Here is a 14,405-nt window from a genome sequence, read left to right as displayed (position 1 = left end):
ATGACAAGTCACCAGAATGAAAAACTCTGTCCATACAGGAGTCCAGGGAGAACAGCTCTTCCCGATTCCAGATAACACACTCAACCTGGTAATGTAGAGTAGAGACAATGCCAGTCACGTTCATCTTTCCATTTCCCACAACTCCACATCAACTTGGACACAACATTTAACTTTTAGGATATGTTCAAAGAGTGGCTCTGTAAGTCTGTCTACATAAGTGGCACCCAAAGGAGAAGGCATGGTCCATAAAAAAAATGGATGCATTAACCACACCCTGCCCCTCTGTTGCTTTGCGATCCTCTACGCACTGATGTATTTAAATGAACTCTTGCTCAGTCTTTTACAATACACTAGTCTCAGTACACAGTCTAGGTTTTGTGCTTCACGGTGGGGCTAATAGAACACATGATCAGAAGTCCAAGAAAATAAATTTATTGAACTTTGAAGGAAAAAAAAATCCACAGACATAAAAGAAAGTTAAATATAGACTGCAGGACACAACTAGTCATACGGTGAATAATGGCTTGTGTGGCCAGCAAAGTACCAAAAAATGACATTCTGGGACTGATTGAGGTATTTAGCTATTTTTGGCTATAGAAACATGGTCAGCCTATGGTGAAATGGTAAGATGGTTCATCAAAACACACATCTTTAAGCTGAATAGATTCTTTAAGCTGATGATACTTCATATGAACTAAATCATGTAGCCACTGGAGAAACCATAGCAGCAAGGTAGCAGAAAAACCTATTAAAATCTATTACAAAGTAGCACAGTGAACCTTAAACATCTAAGGCTGGATTCTCACTGACTCTCCTACATGAAAGAGATTTTAAAATCACTAAACATTAAGCTTGTCTCCCCACAACGGTCTTGGCAAAATGGTAAATACCATTAAAAGTTAAAGGTAATTTTAAAGTTTCAGGCATCTAAAAAAATATTTAAAATATTTAAAATGAGATGTAGTCTTCAGTCAGCTGAGAGTCTTATTTCTCCCATAAATCTTTAAGGGGGCTAACTCAAAGAACTATGTTTATGTTATTACAGAATCGAAAAGTGATTTTTTTTTTTATATTGTATGTTTTTCTACCTTATTTGAGATCAGTCTTCCTGGAAGGGTAAGTAAGAAACAATGAAATATCGCTTACTATTTAAAATACATCTTATCTAAGGTTAGATGACAAGGCTTCTGTTACTTGTTTAATTCCTTCTGAGTTGTGCTTCGTGACTGGGTAGTCATCTATTCTGTCCCTTCTTCTCCCTGAATTAAAACTGTGTGTCCAGCTGTGAAACAAAGATCTAGGTCTTTAATCTCCTATGCTATTACCTGCTTAACTTTACCCCATCTGCTATTGGATTTCACACATATGAAATATCTCCTCATATACAGTAATTCTTAGGTTACTATAAAAACCAAGCTGTGTTTGAAAAGACGACACTGCACAGATGTGAGAGCCTTCTCCTCCGCCTGATCCCTGGGCTCTCAGTCCATGTGCTCTAGTAGCTGTCCTGCATGCTAGCCAATCACACCACAACACTTCTACCTCTCTTACATGTAGCCTCGTGGCTTGAACGGAAATTTGGCAAAGGAAGTGTTTGTTCCATTGTTATCATTTCTGTTACTGTTTGGTGTATGATACGTTGATCTGTATTAAAAAAAATTAAAGTTTTCAAAATTAAAAAAATATTCGTTTACAAATTTAAAATGAGTTTGTTCCAATAATGCAGGTTATTAGACAAGTTATAGATTTAAGAAGTTTTGGGAGTTATAAAAAGGGCTTTGTAAAAATCTAACTTGTTTGGTTTTCTTTAGGTTCATTGACCAAAGCATTAAATCTTCTTTACATTGTAGTTGCGACATCCTTAGATGGATTGTTGTGAACTACAATTTATATGTAGCATCTTATAAAATACTCATGCTTAAAGTGTAAATTATTAAAAATATCTTTATCAATTTCATGTCAAAATAAATGTTTTGCATATCCAAACTAGTTTTACCTTCTCACCTAGAGTTTAGTTCCCAGTTATTTAAAAAAAAAAGAAAGAGATCAGCCTCTGCTATAATATGCATTCAGTTTCCTGAACTGCAAAAGCCACCTGATTGTTTTGCTTTTTCAAAAAGCATGATCTACATACATGAAAATGTAGCTATTTAATGCTTAGTATCACAAAATTAAGACCCACAGTACAGACAATCACTGCCACTAAACAGTCTTAAAGACAATTCTTTAAAATATTTATAATTCACAATGGGAGTATCTATCTGATTATGTATTCTTGATTTTCCGCGTTTTGATAATGTTTCGACATTTCCAGAAAAGGTGTTTTAGAATCCACACTCACTCGCACGCTCTCCCAACACAGATTTAAAACGTAGTTTTGGTTTAAGTGTTCATGCCCAGCCATTTCTTTGCCTTTAAAGATAGGAAAGGCTACTGCATGATTTTGTTCAGTTGGTCTGTGCTCACATAGCCACAGGAGGAGAGAAACTTCTTTTTGTCAGGCAAAGGCAAAGCAGTCGCGTTGAGTATAAGGCCCCTTGGAGACTGCACGGTGTGAACCGTGGTGTAGTCTGGGACAGGCATCTCAGTATCTGGAGCAGTATCTGCTGTCTCGGACATCCGGGGAGTAGTGGTAAGGCTTTCTGTGGTGATGTAAATGTCCTCTTGGTTAAAGCTTGGTTTTACACATGACGTGGCCTCCATGCAAGGGGCCACAGCGATGCACTTTTTGGCATCTGACTCACAGAAGTAGGCACTGTTCATGCTGTAATTCTCTTGGCAGGGCGTGGCCACCTCCGGCTGGGTGTTGCCCTGGGCTATCCCTGCCTTAATCTTTTGGCCTGGAGAAAGGACTACACCACCTGCTGGTGTAATGTCACTTACTTGGGCATAAAAGTCAATGTTTGCCAGTGACACGGGATTGCTCACCGGTGTAGAGGTGAGTTGGTGGGTTGACTCAGTTTCACTGCCCAGAAGTGGCTGTGGCTTATCTTCGCCTGTCAGGGAGCCAAGGGAAGCAACGTAAGGCGAGTTCTTCAGATTCTTCTGGTCAAGGCACAAGAGATCAGCTTCCGCATTTAACTTCTGTGGCTGAGCAAACTCCGAGGTACCATCACACACGTCACTGGTGTGGAAATCAGTATCCAAAATGTCAGGGTCATAACAGCTGGTACGTCCAGAATCGTCATCCTTTGCTCCAAGGATACCAGCTGATTTCTCATGGTCATCGTTTAGAAGTCTGTCTGTGTCTGACCCTTCAGTCTTCTCATCCGCATCATCAATATCTAGCTCAATGAACTCGACCCAGGAGTCATCATTGTAGAAGTCTGGTTTGTAGTTATCATGAATGCCTAAGATGGTGTTCACCTCCTCCAATTTTCCTTCCTAAGAGGCAGAGAGAGAAAGTGGAGATCTATAAAAAGCAACTCAAAACCATTATGTAACTTTACATAGGATCCATTGAGATTTCAAAACAACAACAACAACAAAAAAAAAACAAATAAAAAACAAAAACCAAAAAACTGAAAAAGCCAAAGCCAACAACAAAACAAAACAAAACAAAACAAAACAAAACAAAACAACAAAAAACCCAGACAACAAACCAACCAACCACCAATAACCCTCTCAACAGAGGATAGTATTCTTTCGGCACTACTTAATTGAATGATCAACAATTTAGGCTTAATTACCTTGAGAAGATCTGGATCAATCCCTTTAATCTTTGGAACGGGGACTGGGGGTAAAATCAGCATCTTAATCCTTGGAAACAAATAAAGTGTTATTTTCACATCTTTATTTTACATCTTTAAATTATCTCAAAAAGGTAGAAATGAAATATTGCCAGTATTATCACTTATTACAGGCATTCTTGGATCTTGTATAAGCCGAATATTTGACAGAGAGGGAGAGTTCTAAGCAGTAAGTTGGTGATAAAAGTTGCAGGAGAAAAAACATCACCCAAAGGCCATCATTTAAGATCATTTAGCTAAGTTGTGGTTTATCTCTAATCCTTCTTCTTAGCACTATTGATGAGTTGTCAATTTTAGTATTTGGCAATGAGGAATCTGATTCTGTCTAGAGCCAACTTTCATGGAACTTATAAATAAGATACGAACAAGATACTTTTAAAGCATGTGACACCAAATAGAAAACAAGACAATCAATAAAATGGAGTGAAAGTTATTTTTAACCTTGAAAAAAAAAAAGGTTGGGCCAAGCACTACACAGTCCATAGTAACTAAAAAACATTCAAGATGATTTCTAGTCAACATAATATTGCATGTGTCACTTAAAATAGGGCAGACTACTGTGAATCACCTCTAATAAGAATAGGTTTGTTCGTATACCACTAAGATGTGTTTATATTTACACTTTCTCTTTCAAATATTGAAATTACATCTATTACTAATAATTTTAATTGAAATTGAATTCTCTTTCCCCCTTTCTTTCTTTCCTCCAGCCCTCCCCGCCAGTCACCCTCTCTAAAACCTCTTCCATGTAACCCCCCTCAAGAGTTACCATTTTTATTTTATGTGTTCCCTTGTAATTATATTCCATGAATGAGTAGGTGCCTAGGAAGGGCAGAAGAGGGTGTCAGATCCCCTGGAGCTAGAGTCACAGACAGACATGAACCACCCTCTTGTGGTTCTTGTGGGACTTGAACTTGGCTCCTCTACAAGAGCGCTAGCTATTCACTCTCAGTTGCCAAGCTACCACTGTAGGCCCTGAAATTGGTTTTGACTGTAATTAATTTCAATGTTTATCCTACAGATTCTGTGTCTTGTTGGAATTCTATTACTTAGCTCATGGAACCTGCTCCGTAAGCATTTCTTGAATAAATTTGAATAAACCATCTATTTTGTTGCTAGCTAACCAGTGTTTATGCCTTAAACCCAACACAATTAGTTCTGAATGCTTCTGTACTTTATTGGAGGCACTGAGCAGTGACACGGATATGGTCCCCAATGCCTAAAACCTCACCACATAATTATTCATAGAGCAAGATGATCGACTCCTGCATTAAAGATTTCATCGAATCCTTACAACTACCAGGAAAGGGAAATGATATTATCTGTGTGTTCTAATCATATAAGACCCTTGGTAGAGCTGGTGTTCAGGCCCAATCTCCAAGGCCACTGTCTGTCCTATGCTATGTCCTCTCTATTGGTTGCTTCTGCATCTATATATTCTGCATATTCTGCATCATTCAAGCTTTCAAAAGTTTAAGAATGCAAAGAAACCTCAACAATATGAAACAAAGATGCCCCAATGGCTAATGTTTCATTTTGTGATATGTATGTTTTCTTTTTGAAAAAGTGATCTGTTTTGACACATGTTAGTGGCTTTCTGTAGTTGTGATAATCTTAAACCACAGAGACCCCTCAACTCCAAGGGCCCAAGCTAGGAGTGTAAATCACTCAATCAATGAATAAATGAATCAATCAATTAATGATGATAGCAGATGATAGGCAGGGAGATAATGGGAGAGCAGGGTAGCTCTTCAGCTCATGAACAACACAGGAAGATCAGCTTAGTCTAAGTACACATCTCAGCATTTAAGGTCTCTTTTTAAAACTGAAAATAGATTATTCTCTCATACAATGCATTCCATCATTTCCTCTCCCTCTATTCTTCCTAACTCCTCCCACCTCTGCCCTCCCCAAGAACCACTCCCCCTCCTTCTGTTTCCTCTTTAGAAAAGAATAGTTCTCCAAAACACGATAAAATAAGACAAGGCAAAAAAGCCTTCTATCAAAGCTGGACAAGGCAACCCAATAGGAGGACAAGAGTCTTGAGAGTAGGCAAAAGAGTCAGTGATACATCTACTACCATGGTTAAGATTGTCACAAATTCTCATCCTTTATAGCAAAATCCTCACTCCAAAATAGGAACCAAAATTACAGTGTGGACCTGCAGCCACTCAGTCTCCCACTTCTGCTGTGTGAGGATGCAGCTCTTTCATGAATCAATAACTCTGGGTTGGTCATATGGTGGGAACAAGCTCAACCTGGGTTGAAACTGTGTCTAAATTTACCTGATTCAAATGCAAATGTCAATACAAACCTTGCTGGATTTTACTTTTAATTATTTGGATTATAACAGAGTAAAGTTCTTTCAAAACTCAAAAGACGTATTTATCCTGGAGCCCTCAACATCTCTGGGATTTTGAGCGAGATGGGAAAAAATAACTTTCTTTGTAGTATTTTAATTTTGGTATTGTGTATTAGTTCTGTGATAGTTGGTACTATTTTCTATCATTTCATGCTTTTATCACAATATGCAAGTCTGGGTGATGATGCAGGTTTCTGTTGGAAATGGGAGAAATTGATTTTTTTTTAATCACAGGAAAGTGGGAATGCAATAAAGATTTTGAACAAATTTCACAACCTGTTGATTTTGAGTGAGCATTCTAGTTTGGTTGGAGCCTCATTAATCATAGAAAAATATATTTTTCAGAAAGTATGGTGCATATATTTATTTATCCTGCCACAGAGGAAATGAAGCCACATTTGCAGGAAAATGGATGAAACTGGAGACTGTTACGTTCAGTGAAACAAGGCACACGCAGAAAAACAAATGTCCTCATGTTTTCACTCAGGTACAGAATGGAGATTTAAATTTCTCTATATAGGCATACATATGTAGGAAATGAAAGTAGAAAGGCGAGGTGAGGAAGAGCTCTAGAGGAAGGCAGAGAACAGGGAAGATAATGTGGTATATATGGAGAAAACAGAAGAGGATTCTGCTTGGGAGATAAAGAGAACCAGAAATGGGAGGCTGGTGGAGGAGGAGGCTGGTAGAGGAGGAGGAGGCTGGTGGAGGAGGAGGAGGATGGTGGAGGAGGGAAATCAGAGAGAATAAGAGCAAAGCAGGATGTTGCACATTCATGAAATATCACTGTGAAACCAGTTCTTTGTCTTCTAACCAAAGTAAATTAATAATGAGAAACCAAAACATCTTTTTATTTAGAGGCTGATGACTGATCTCAGTTAGGAAGGTGTTTGCCTAGCACACATAGGGCCTTGGGTAGAACTTTTAGCACCACATAAAACTGAGATGGTGGAAGCAGGAGGATCAGAGGTTGAAGAGTATCTCTTCTGAGTAAACAAAATAGAGGCATATATATATATATATATATATATATATATATATATATTTTTTTTTTTTTCTTATTGATAAGATGGTATTTTGTTTCATATATTGTTTGTTAGTGTTAGTAGACAACCTCTTGGCCTTTGTGACCTGAAATGAACTAGTGTTAAGGGTGAATGGTTTATATACAGAACAATTTTATTTATCACAGTTCCATATAAAATTTATTTATCACAGTTTCATTTATATAATTTCACTAGCTCTATAGACTTATGAACTCAAATCAATTAATTTGACTCTGGTTGGCATAAATCAAGCTCATGTCTTACTTAAAATTCTAAAGATAAATGTACTTTCCTCAAACAACTGAAAACTCTGCTATTTCAGTTGTAGTATATGCTTTTGCAAAACAAGAATTTGGCTAAAAAGCTAAGTTCAAAATGGAATTACACGGTGAGTTTTTCCCCCTCATTTACATTATGATATTGACAATGAAACCCTGTTGAAAATGAAGTTCATTCAGTTGAAGTCTTTCAATATTGACACTCAAGAATGCTGGCATTACCTGAATCACTTCTGCTAAAATTCTATTTAAGGATGGCTAATTCTGAGATGTGAGAATACTGGATCACTACAACAACTAAAAGCCTATACCATGTATTTGTTTTTACATTCCATTTTGAGTCACAGCCTCTTGACTTGAGCTGAAGAGTTTGATTTCAATTTTAGGTAGAGCAACCAATTATTGGTGGCCCAGAACTGATGGATTTCCCAGGACATAGGGCTTATGGTGCAAAGACCAACTGAGTCCTGGAATCTTGAAAGTGGTAGTTTTAAAAAGCTCATGACCACACATAGTATTGAAACTATGTTAAATGCAAAGGGCAAACATTAGTAATATTTTTTTTCTTGCATGTTGCATAAAACATTTTCTTCAATCTAAGTTTATTTTCCAAGAGGGAAAAATAGCATTTTGTTGTTCAAAGTGATTTAAAAGACCATGTTGTACACACAGATGTAGATTTTCAGAGAGGTTAAGTGATACAAAGAAGTTCAAACAACAGTGCTTGAATAGGTATGCTCAATTCTTGGACTCCAAGAGAACACAAAATAAAATTTCCTTAAATTCTGAAGGCTCCTTCAACTGAAGAATGAAAACAGAAAATGTGGTACATTCATACAATAGAGTATTGTTCAGTTGTTGAAAACAATGACATCATGAAATTTTCAGGCAAATGGATGGAACTAGAAAAACATCATTCTGAATGAGGTAATCCAGACCCAGAAAGACAAATGTGGTGTGTACTCATTTATGAGTGGATATTAATATAAAGTAAAGGATAATCATGCTATAATCCACAGACCCAGAGAGCCTAGAATAGAACCAAACAAGACTGGAAAAAAAAAAAGTCAGTGAAATGACGCCTAATGATATTCTGCTATACTCATAGATTGGTGCCTGACTCAATTGTCATCAGAGGAGTTTCATCCAGCAACAGACAAAAACAGATGCAGAGACCCACAGCCAAACATTAGGCAGAGCTTCTGAGATCCTACTGAAGATGGGGAGGAAGGATTTAGGAACCAGAGGTGTCAAGGATACCACAAGAAAACCTACAGAATCAACAAACCTGGACCCATAGAGGCACACTGACACTGAACCAACAATCAGGGAGCCTGCATGGGTCCAACATAGACCCTCTGTATGTATGTTATAGTTGTGTAGCTTGGTGTTTTTGTGGTACTCCTAACAGAGAAAGCAGAGGTTGTTTCTGGTGCTTTTGCCTGCTTTGGGGATCCCTTGTCCCCCTACTGTGTTGCCTTGTCCATCCATGAGAGGATGTGCCTAAACTTCCTGGTTTAAACCACCCATTTTCCAATACGAAGAGAACAGATTGAGTATAGATGTGGTAAAGGTAAAACCAGAAATTAAATTTTAATTTTCTGAGTTAAGATATCCACTCATGCTATACAAGAGAACATTTCAAATAACATACGGGAGTTCGCATGGAAATGAGGACTTGTAAAAACGTATTAAAGAGAGTGCTTCACACCTACCTTTGCTGCTTTGAAAATATAACTACAAATAGCATCACTGCTACTCCACATATTCCAAAGATAATAATTAAGAACCATGGAAACCGGAAATCTAAAACAGGAAAGAATATTTCACTAACAGAATTATGAATAACCCAAGCAAAGTTTACATTGCAGTGTCCCTTTCCAACTTAAAAATATCTGTTAATTTGAATTCATATGTCAAAGTCACCCTTTCACTTCATAAGCATGGAAACACAGTAAGATGGCTTTGGATTTTTTCCCTAAGCATACAGCATGCTTGCCCACTGCTTAAATCCCTTTACATATATATACATATATATTTACACACATATACATGTTGCACATATGTATATATACACATGTATAAATATATATGTATATACATGTACATATATATGATGATTGTCACCTCCTCACTTTCCCTCAAATTCTTGGCCTCTTTTTCTTTAACTGTTTTTAAATATATATATATATGCATATACACACACATATATATATATACATGTATATATGCATATATACCTATATGTATATACATGTAAGTACATATATAGACATATATTTTTATATGTGTAAAAATACATATAACATATTTAATATACATGTATAAAATATATTACATATGTATATGATATATTTTACATATATATATATATATGTCAAAACAGTTAAAGAATAAGATGCCAAAAATTTGAGAGAAAGTGAGGTGATGGCCATCCTCAAGGTAGTGGTGATGCATGGGAGGCTTTAAGGGAGGAAAGAGATGATGTTATTACATTACAATTAAAAAATAAAATTCTTATCAAAATGAAAAAATCAAAATGAAAAGCACACACGTTTCTAACATATTGCACAAAACCCAAAACCTGTAAGCTTCTCATATGTCCAAATGTCTAAGGAATATCACCAGGGCTTTAGCACCAGAAAGAAACTGTTGTTTGTTTAACCTAAGTAAAGAATGTCCATCTAATATTTTAAATTGTAATAATATCTATTAGTTTCCACATTGAGGATATATCAAAGTCATGAGGCCAGAGTCACCGTGATATACCTGGGCATGTAGAACACATTTTTATAGTTTAATAATTAGCGTTTGTGTACACTGTGCTGAGGCTGTTCAGATACTGACATACTTTAGGAGCCATGGGAGAATTTGCGTGTGACACTCTCATCTCTTTCCTTAGGATTACATGCCCCCCAGTTTCCTTGAGGTCAGTTCCCAATATTCTTATCACAGAGGCAGAATCTAACTATATATTAATACAAACACAGAGCAACCCTGCATCATCCAAGTAGTTCTCCTGTATAGGAGCTCCAAGCGCTTCCCATGTCCCTGGAATATGACTAACACATGACGTACTATACTACTTACTAAGCATTCTCTAAGAAAACACCACACCAAACCCATGAGCACCACATTTCCTTATTCAAAGTTGAGATAAATTTGTTTCTTCTGGATACAAATCAAAACACCCACACTGTGGAAAAAAATTGGGAATATAGAGATATACAAAGAAAAAAATAAAAAAACAACTCCCCTGAAATTCTATTGTTCAGGGACAAACACTGTATTCCCTCTCTGAGTTTCCACCTGCCCTGAAATCTTTCCTAAATCAAATAATTTGGAAACAAATTCTTTTGTTAATTTTTAAAATTTTATTTTATTATTTTTAATTATGTGTCTGCATGTATGGGCATATGAATGCAGGTGCCCGCAAGGCTAGGAATGGCGGATCCTCTGGAGCTGGTGTTACAGGTGGTTGTCAATCTCTTGATGTGGGTGCTGGGAATTGAACTTGGATCCTGTAGAAGAACAGGAAGTGCTCTTAACCACTGAGCCATAACTCCAGCCCCTCTTTTTGATTCTTTTTCATTGTATATATCTTCTATAGATAGTGACTTCAATGTCTTGCCCCTGATATGTGAAACTAGAGTATATTGACCTAGACAATATACTAACAAGTGGAGGCATATGTTAGCATATAGCATATATTGCCAAAAGTTCTGCTAGCTGTCATTTAGACAGACAACACACACACACACAGACACACAGACACACACGCACGCACGCACGCACGCACTCACGCACGCACGCACGCACATGCCTATGTGCATGCAACACACTTTACCTTCTTCACATGCTCCCAGTGTGTTTGTCAGAGGAAATACTACATGGAGCACTTCGCTGAACTCACTGTACTTTTCAAAGTTCCGTTGTTGTCTGGTTCTCACACGAACTTCATGCTCTTTATCCAGTCTCAATGAGTACAGTGGGACAGTTGTTGACCTTATAGGGCCCATCTTTCAAAACAAAATATAAAAACATATTGCCTCAGGCATCAACAGCTCGATGCACAAACTCTTCAAGTGTTTTCTCTTTTCCCTTCCAACTGGGGTTCTAGAAAGTAATATTTTAACATTCCCCAAAGAAACTGGGTATTAAATAGGATAGACTGAGACAAATTATGTAAAGAATAGTTTTGTTAAAAATCATAATCCTCAAATTTATTTTATTATCAAAAAGGCAGCCATGTGTTTGCATTAGGTTCTTAAATAGTTGATTAAGTCCTAATAGACCTAGGCATGGCAGAGTTGTAAGAGAAGTATCAGTATGTTACTTATCTGGGACATTACAGCTTTGTATGGAGCAATATATTAGAACAGGAAACCCCATATTTTCACATCACAACAAATTATGGCCACAAGCAAACCATATATCTGTAGCAGATGTATACTCTGAAAAATCTGGGTAGCAGTCATTTATTAATAATTACAGAATTTGAAATGGTCCTAGAAATACTATAGTTGTCTTGAACTGCCAGAGAATTTTATTGAAAGCAGCTACACACTTTATTTACTCCAGAAGTCTTAAACCTGCCTCAGAATAGTCTATTGTTCAAGAATCTGCATAGAAAAAGGTGAGGTAGCTATTTCCTCAGAACAGAAATACTCTTTTCTCGAGGAAGGGTCTTCAGACTCAGGAAGTCAGTAAAGCTCAGAAGGCTGGAGGTTTCCGAAACCTGACTAATTTACAAGGCTCCTCTATAAGGTCATGCACACAATAACTGTTGCTGAGGAGAGGAAACTGTCCAATCAGCTGAGCTTCCTGTAAGCTCTGTAGTCAGCAAAAGGGATGTACCCTTTGGGAGTCATCCTGCCTGCTGTGTGTGTAGCTGTGTTTGAGTCAAACATACTCCTGTAAGCAAGCCTCACGTGTTCTCCTTTTGGCACTGGATAACCTCACTGGTTCTGGAACCTAGAAGTAGGTGGAACAGTTTTGTTGACCTGTCGTTTGTACTCTGCCTAGAGGGACTAAATTGTCACATCTCCCCAGGAAAAGGCACATGACAGAAAGTCACTAGAGACCCTGAGCATTGACTATCAGTGTTTCACAGTTTTGAAACTTAGGTTATTCCCTCTCCCCGGACAAAGGAAGTAAGAGTAGAAGATTGGCTTTCTAAGATGTTGCTATTAGAGAGGCAGACCTACGTTATCACAGTCCTTTATGGTGAGTCAGTAGGGGTCACATAGCAGATATTGACATTATGATTCAAAACAGTAGCAACATTGCAGTTATGGAATGGCAATGAAATAATTTCCTCTTTGGGGATCACCATAACATGAGGGACTGTACAGCATTCAGAATGCTGAAAACCACTGCTCTAAGTCAAACACCCAATACACGTGGTGCTCAATGTGTTTTTATACATTTTGAGTAGGACACCTTGTTCCTGTTAACAAAACATGCGGAATACTCACATTTTCAACGGCATAGATTTTCCTATAGATACACTACATGATTTTTTTTTTATTAAGTTAGAAGCTGTACTCCAGCATCTGAAACAAATCTGTTTTTACCTCAGTTGCCTTCTATGCACAAAGTACTTATTTCTCCTCTGTGTGTATATGTGTCTTCTTACAGCAGCCTCTGAACAAATGCAGGATTTGTGTGTTTAAAGTGTTTTCTTTAGAGCAGGATTCTGAATTTTAAACTTTCTCATTTTTCATTAAGTAGTTTTGAAAGCTTGGGTTTCATGCTTGGAGCAAGACCTTCTCAGCCACTGTCATTGGTATTATTTAAAGATTTCACTAGCAATTGTAAATGATCCATAGGGAGCCCCAGAGGTCAACCTATGACCCCTCCCATCCGTGTTTTTCTATACCATCTTTCAGTTTTCTGAGGGAACCTTCAACTGCATCAACTATACCTCAAGGAACTAGAAAAATCTGACAGGAGCCTGATACAGCTGTCTCCTTAGAGGTCTGCCAGAGCCTGACATATACAGAGGCAGATGCTCACAGCTAACCACTGAACATCATGGGGCTTCCCAATGGAGAAGTTAGAGAAAAGACTGAAGGAGCTAAATGAGTTTGCAGACCCATGGGGAGAGCAACAGTGCCAACCAACCAGAGCTCTCAGGGTCTAAACCACCAGCCTGGGAGCACATAGGAAGGGACCCATGGCTCCAGCTGTATATGTAGGGGAGGATGGCCTTGTGGGGCATAGGTGGGAGAGGAGGTCCTTGGTCCCATGAAGGCTGGATGCCCCAGTGTGGGGGAATTTGAGGGCAGGAAGTGGGAGTGGGTGAGTTGGTGGGGGCACATTCTCATAGAAGCAGGAGGAGGGGGGATTAAATAGGGGGTTTCTGGGTGGTGGGAAGTGGGGAAAGGGGATAAACATCTGAAATGTAAATAAAATATTCAATAAAAAAAGAGAAAAAGTACAAACGGACCGCAAAGGAAGCAGAAGGAAGCGAGGGGGTGGCAAGTGTGTCAGAGCAGAAACAGGTGAAACTGAGACTAGAAAAATATTGTAAAGGATTGACAGATAACATGTTTTAAAAAATACTTTATTTAACTGTGAACTTTGGCCTTTAATGACCAACTAATATAAACCAACAAAAATTCTATTTAGTATTCATAAATCCCTATAATGTTTTGATCAAACTTATCTTCCACCTCCCATTCTTTCCTTAATCATCCAGTGCTTTTCTTCCCCAACTTAGAGTAGGCACACAAGTTCTCTTCCTCTCTCCCCTCATCTCCATCTCTTTCTCTCTCTCTCTTAAAATATTCAGTGTATTTACTGCTTTTATATGCATAGGTGTGGGACCACCTGCTGGAGCACAGAATAGCTCTCAGGTCTCATGTCTGAAGAAATCCAGTTGCTCTCCCAGTAGTTATCTCAAGCAGTGGAGGAATTTCCCGAGGCTCTCCCAGATACATGCTGGGATTTTTTGCTGGCATGGTCT

The 14,405-nt window shown here is 38.0% G+C and overlaps 1 protein-coding gene across 6 annotated transcripts in view; it reads right to left on the bottom strand.

The window, feature by feature from the left end:
• Positions 1–416: 416 nt before the first annotated feature.
• Ghr (growth hormone receptor) overlaps positions 417–14,405 on the bottom strand; it is a 222,999-nt gene continuing 209,010 nt past the window's right edge. For all 6 annotated transcript variants that reach the window (XM_034523342.2, XM_076916172.1, XM_034523343.2 and 3 more), the window contains 4 exons: positions 11,283–11,454; positions 9,151–9,241; positions 3,690–3,759; positions 417–3,384 (listed from right to left, as the gene is read on the bottom strand). In XM_034523342.2, coding sequence (XP_034379233.1) covers positions 2,431–3,384; positions 3,690–3,759; positions 9,151–9,241; positions 11,283–11,454 — 1,287 coding nt within the window. In that variant the 3' untranslated portion in view covers positions 417–2,430. The remainder of the gene's footprint in view (positions 3,385–3,689; positions 3,760–9,150; positions 9,242–11,282; positions 11,455–14,405) is intronic.

The sequence above is a fragment of the Arvicanthis niloticus genome, chromosome 19 (assembly GCF_011762505.2).
Source record: "Arvicanthis niloticus isolate mArvNil1 chromosome 19, mArvNil1.pat.X, whole genome shotgun sequence".
Taxonomy (NCBI): domain Eukaryota; kingdom Metazoa; phylum Chordata; class Mammalia; order Rodentia; family Muridae; genus Arvicanthis; species Arvicanthis niloticus.
The sequence above is the reverse complement of the archived record's forward strand: the minus strand, read 5'-3'. Positions and strand labels throughout refer to the sequence as shown.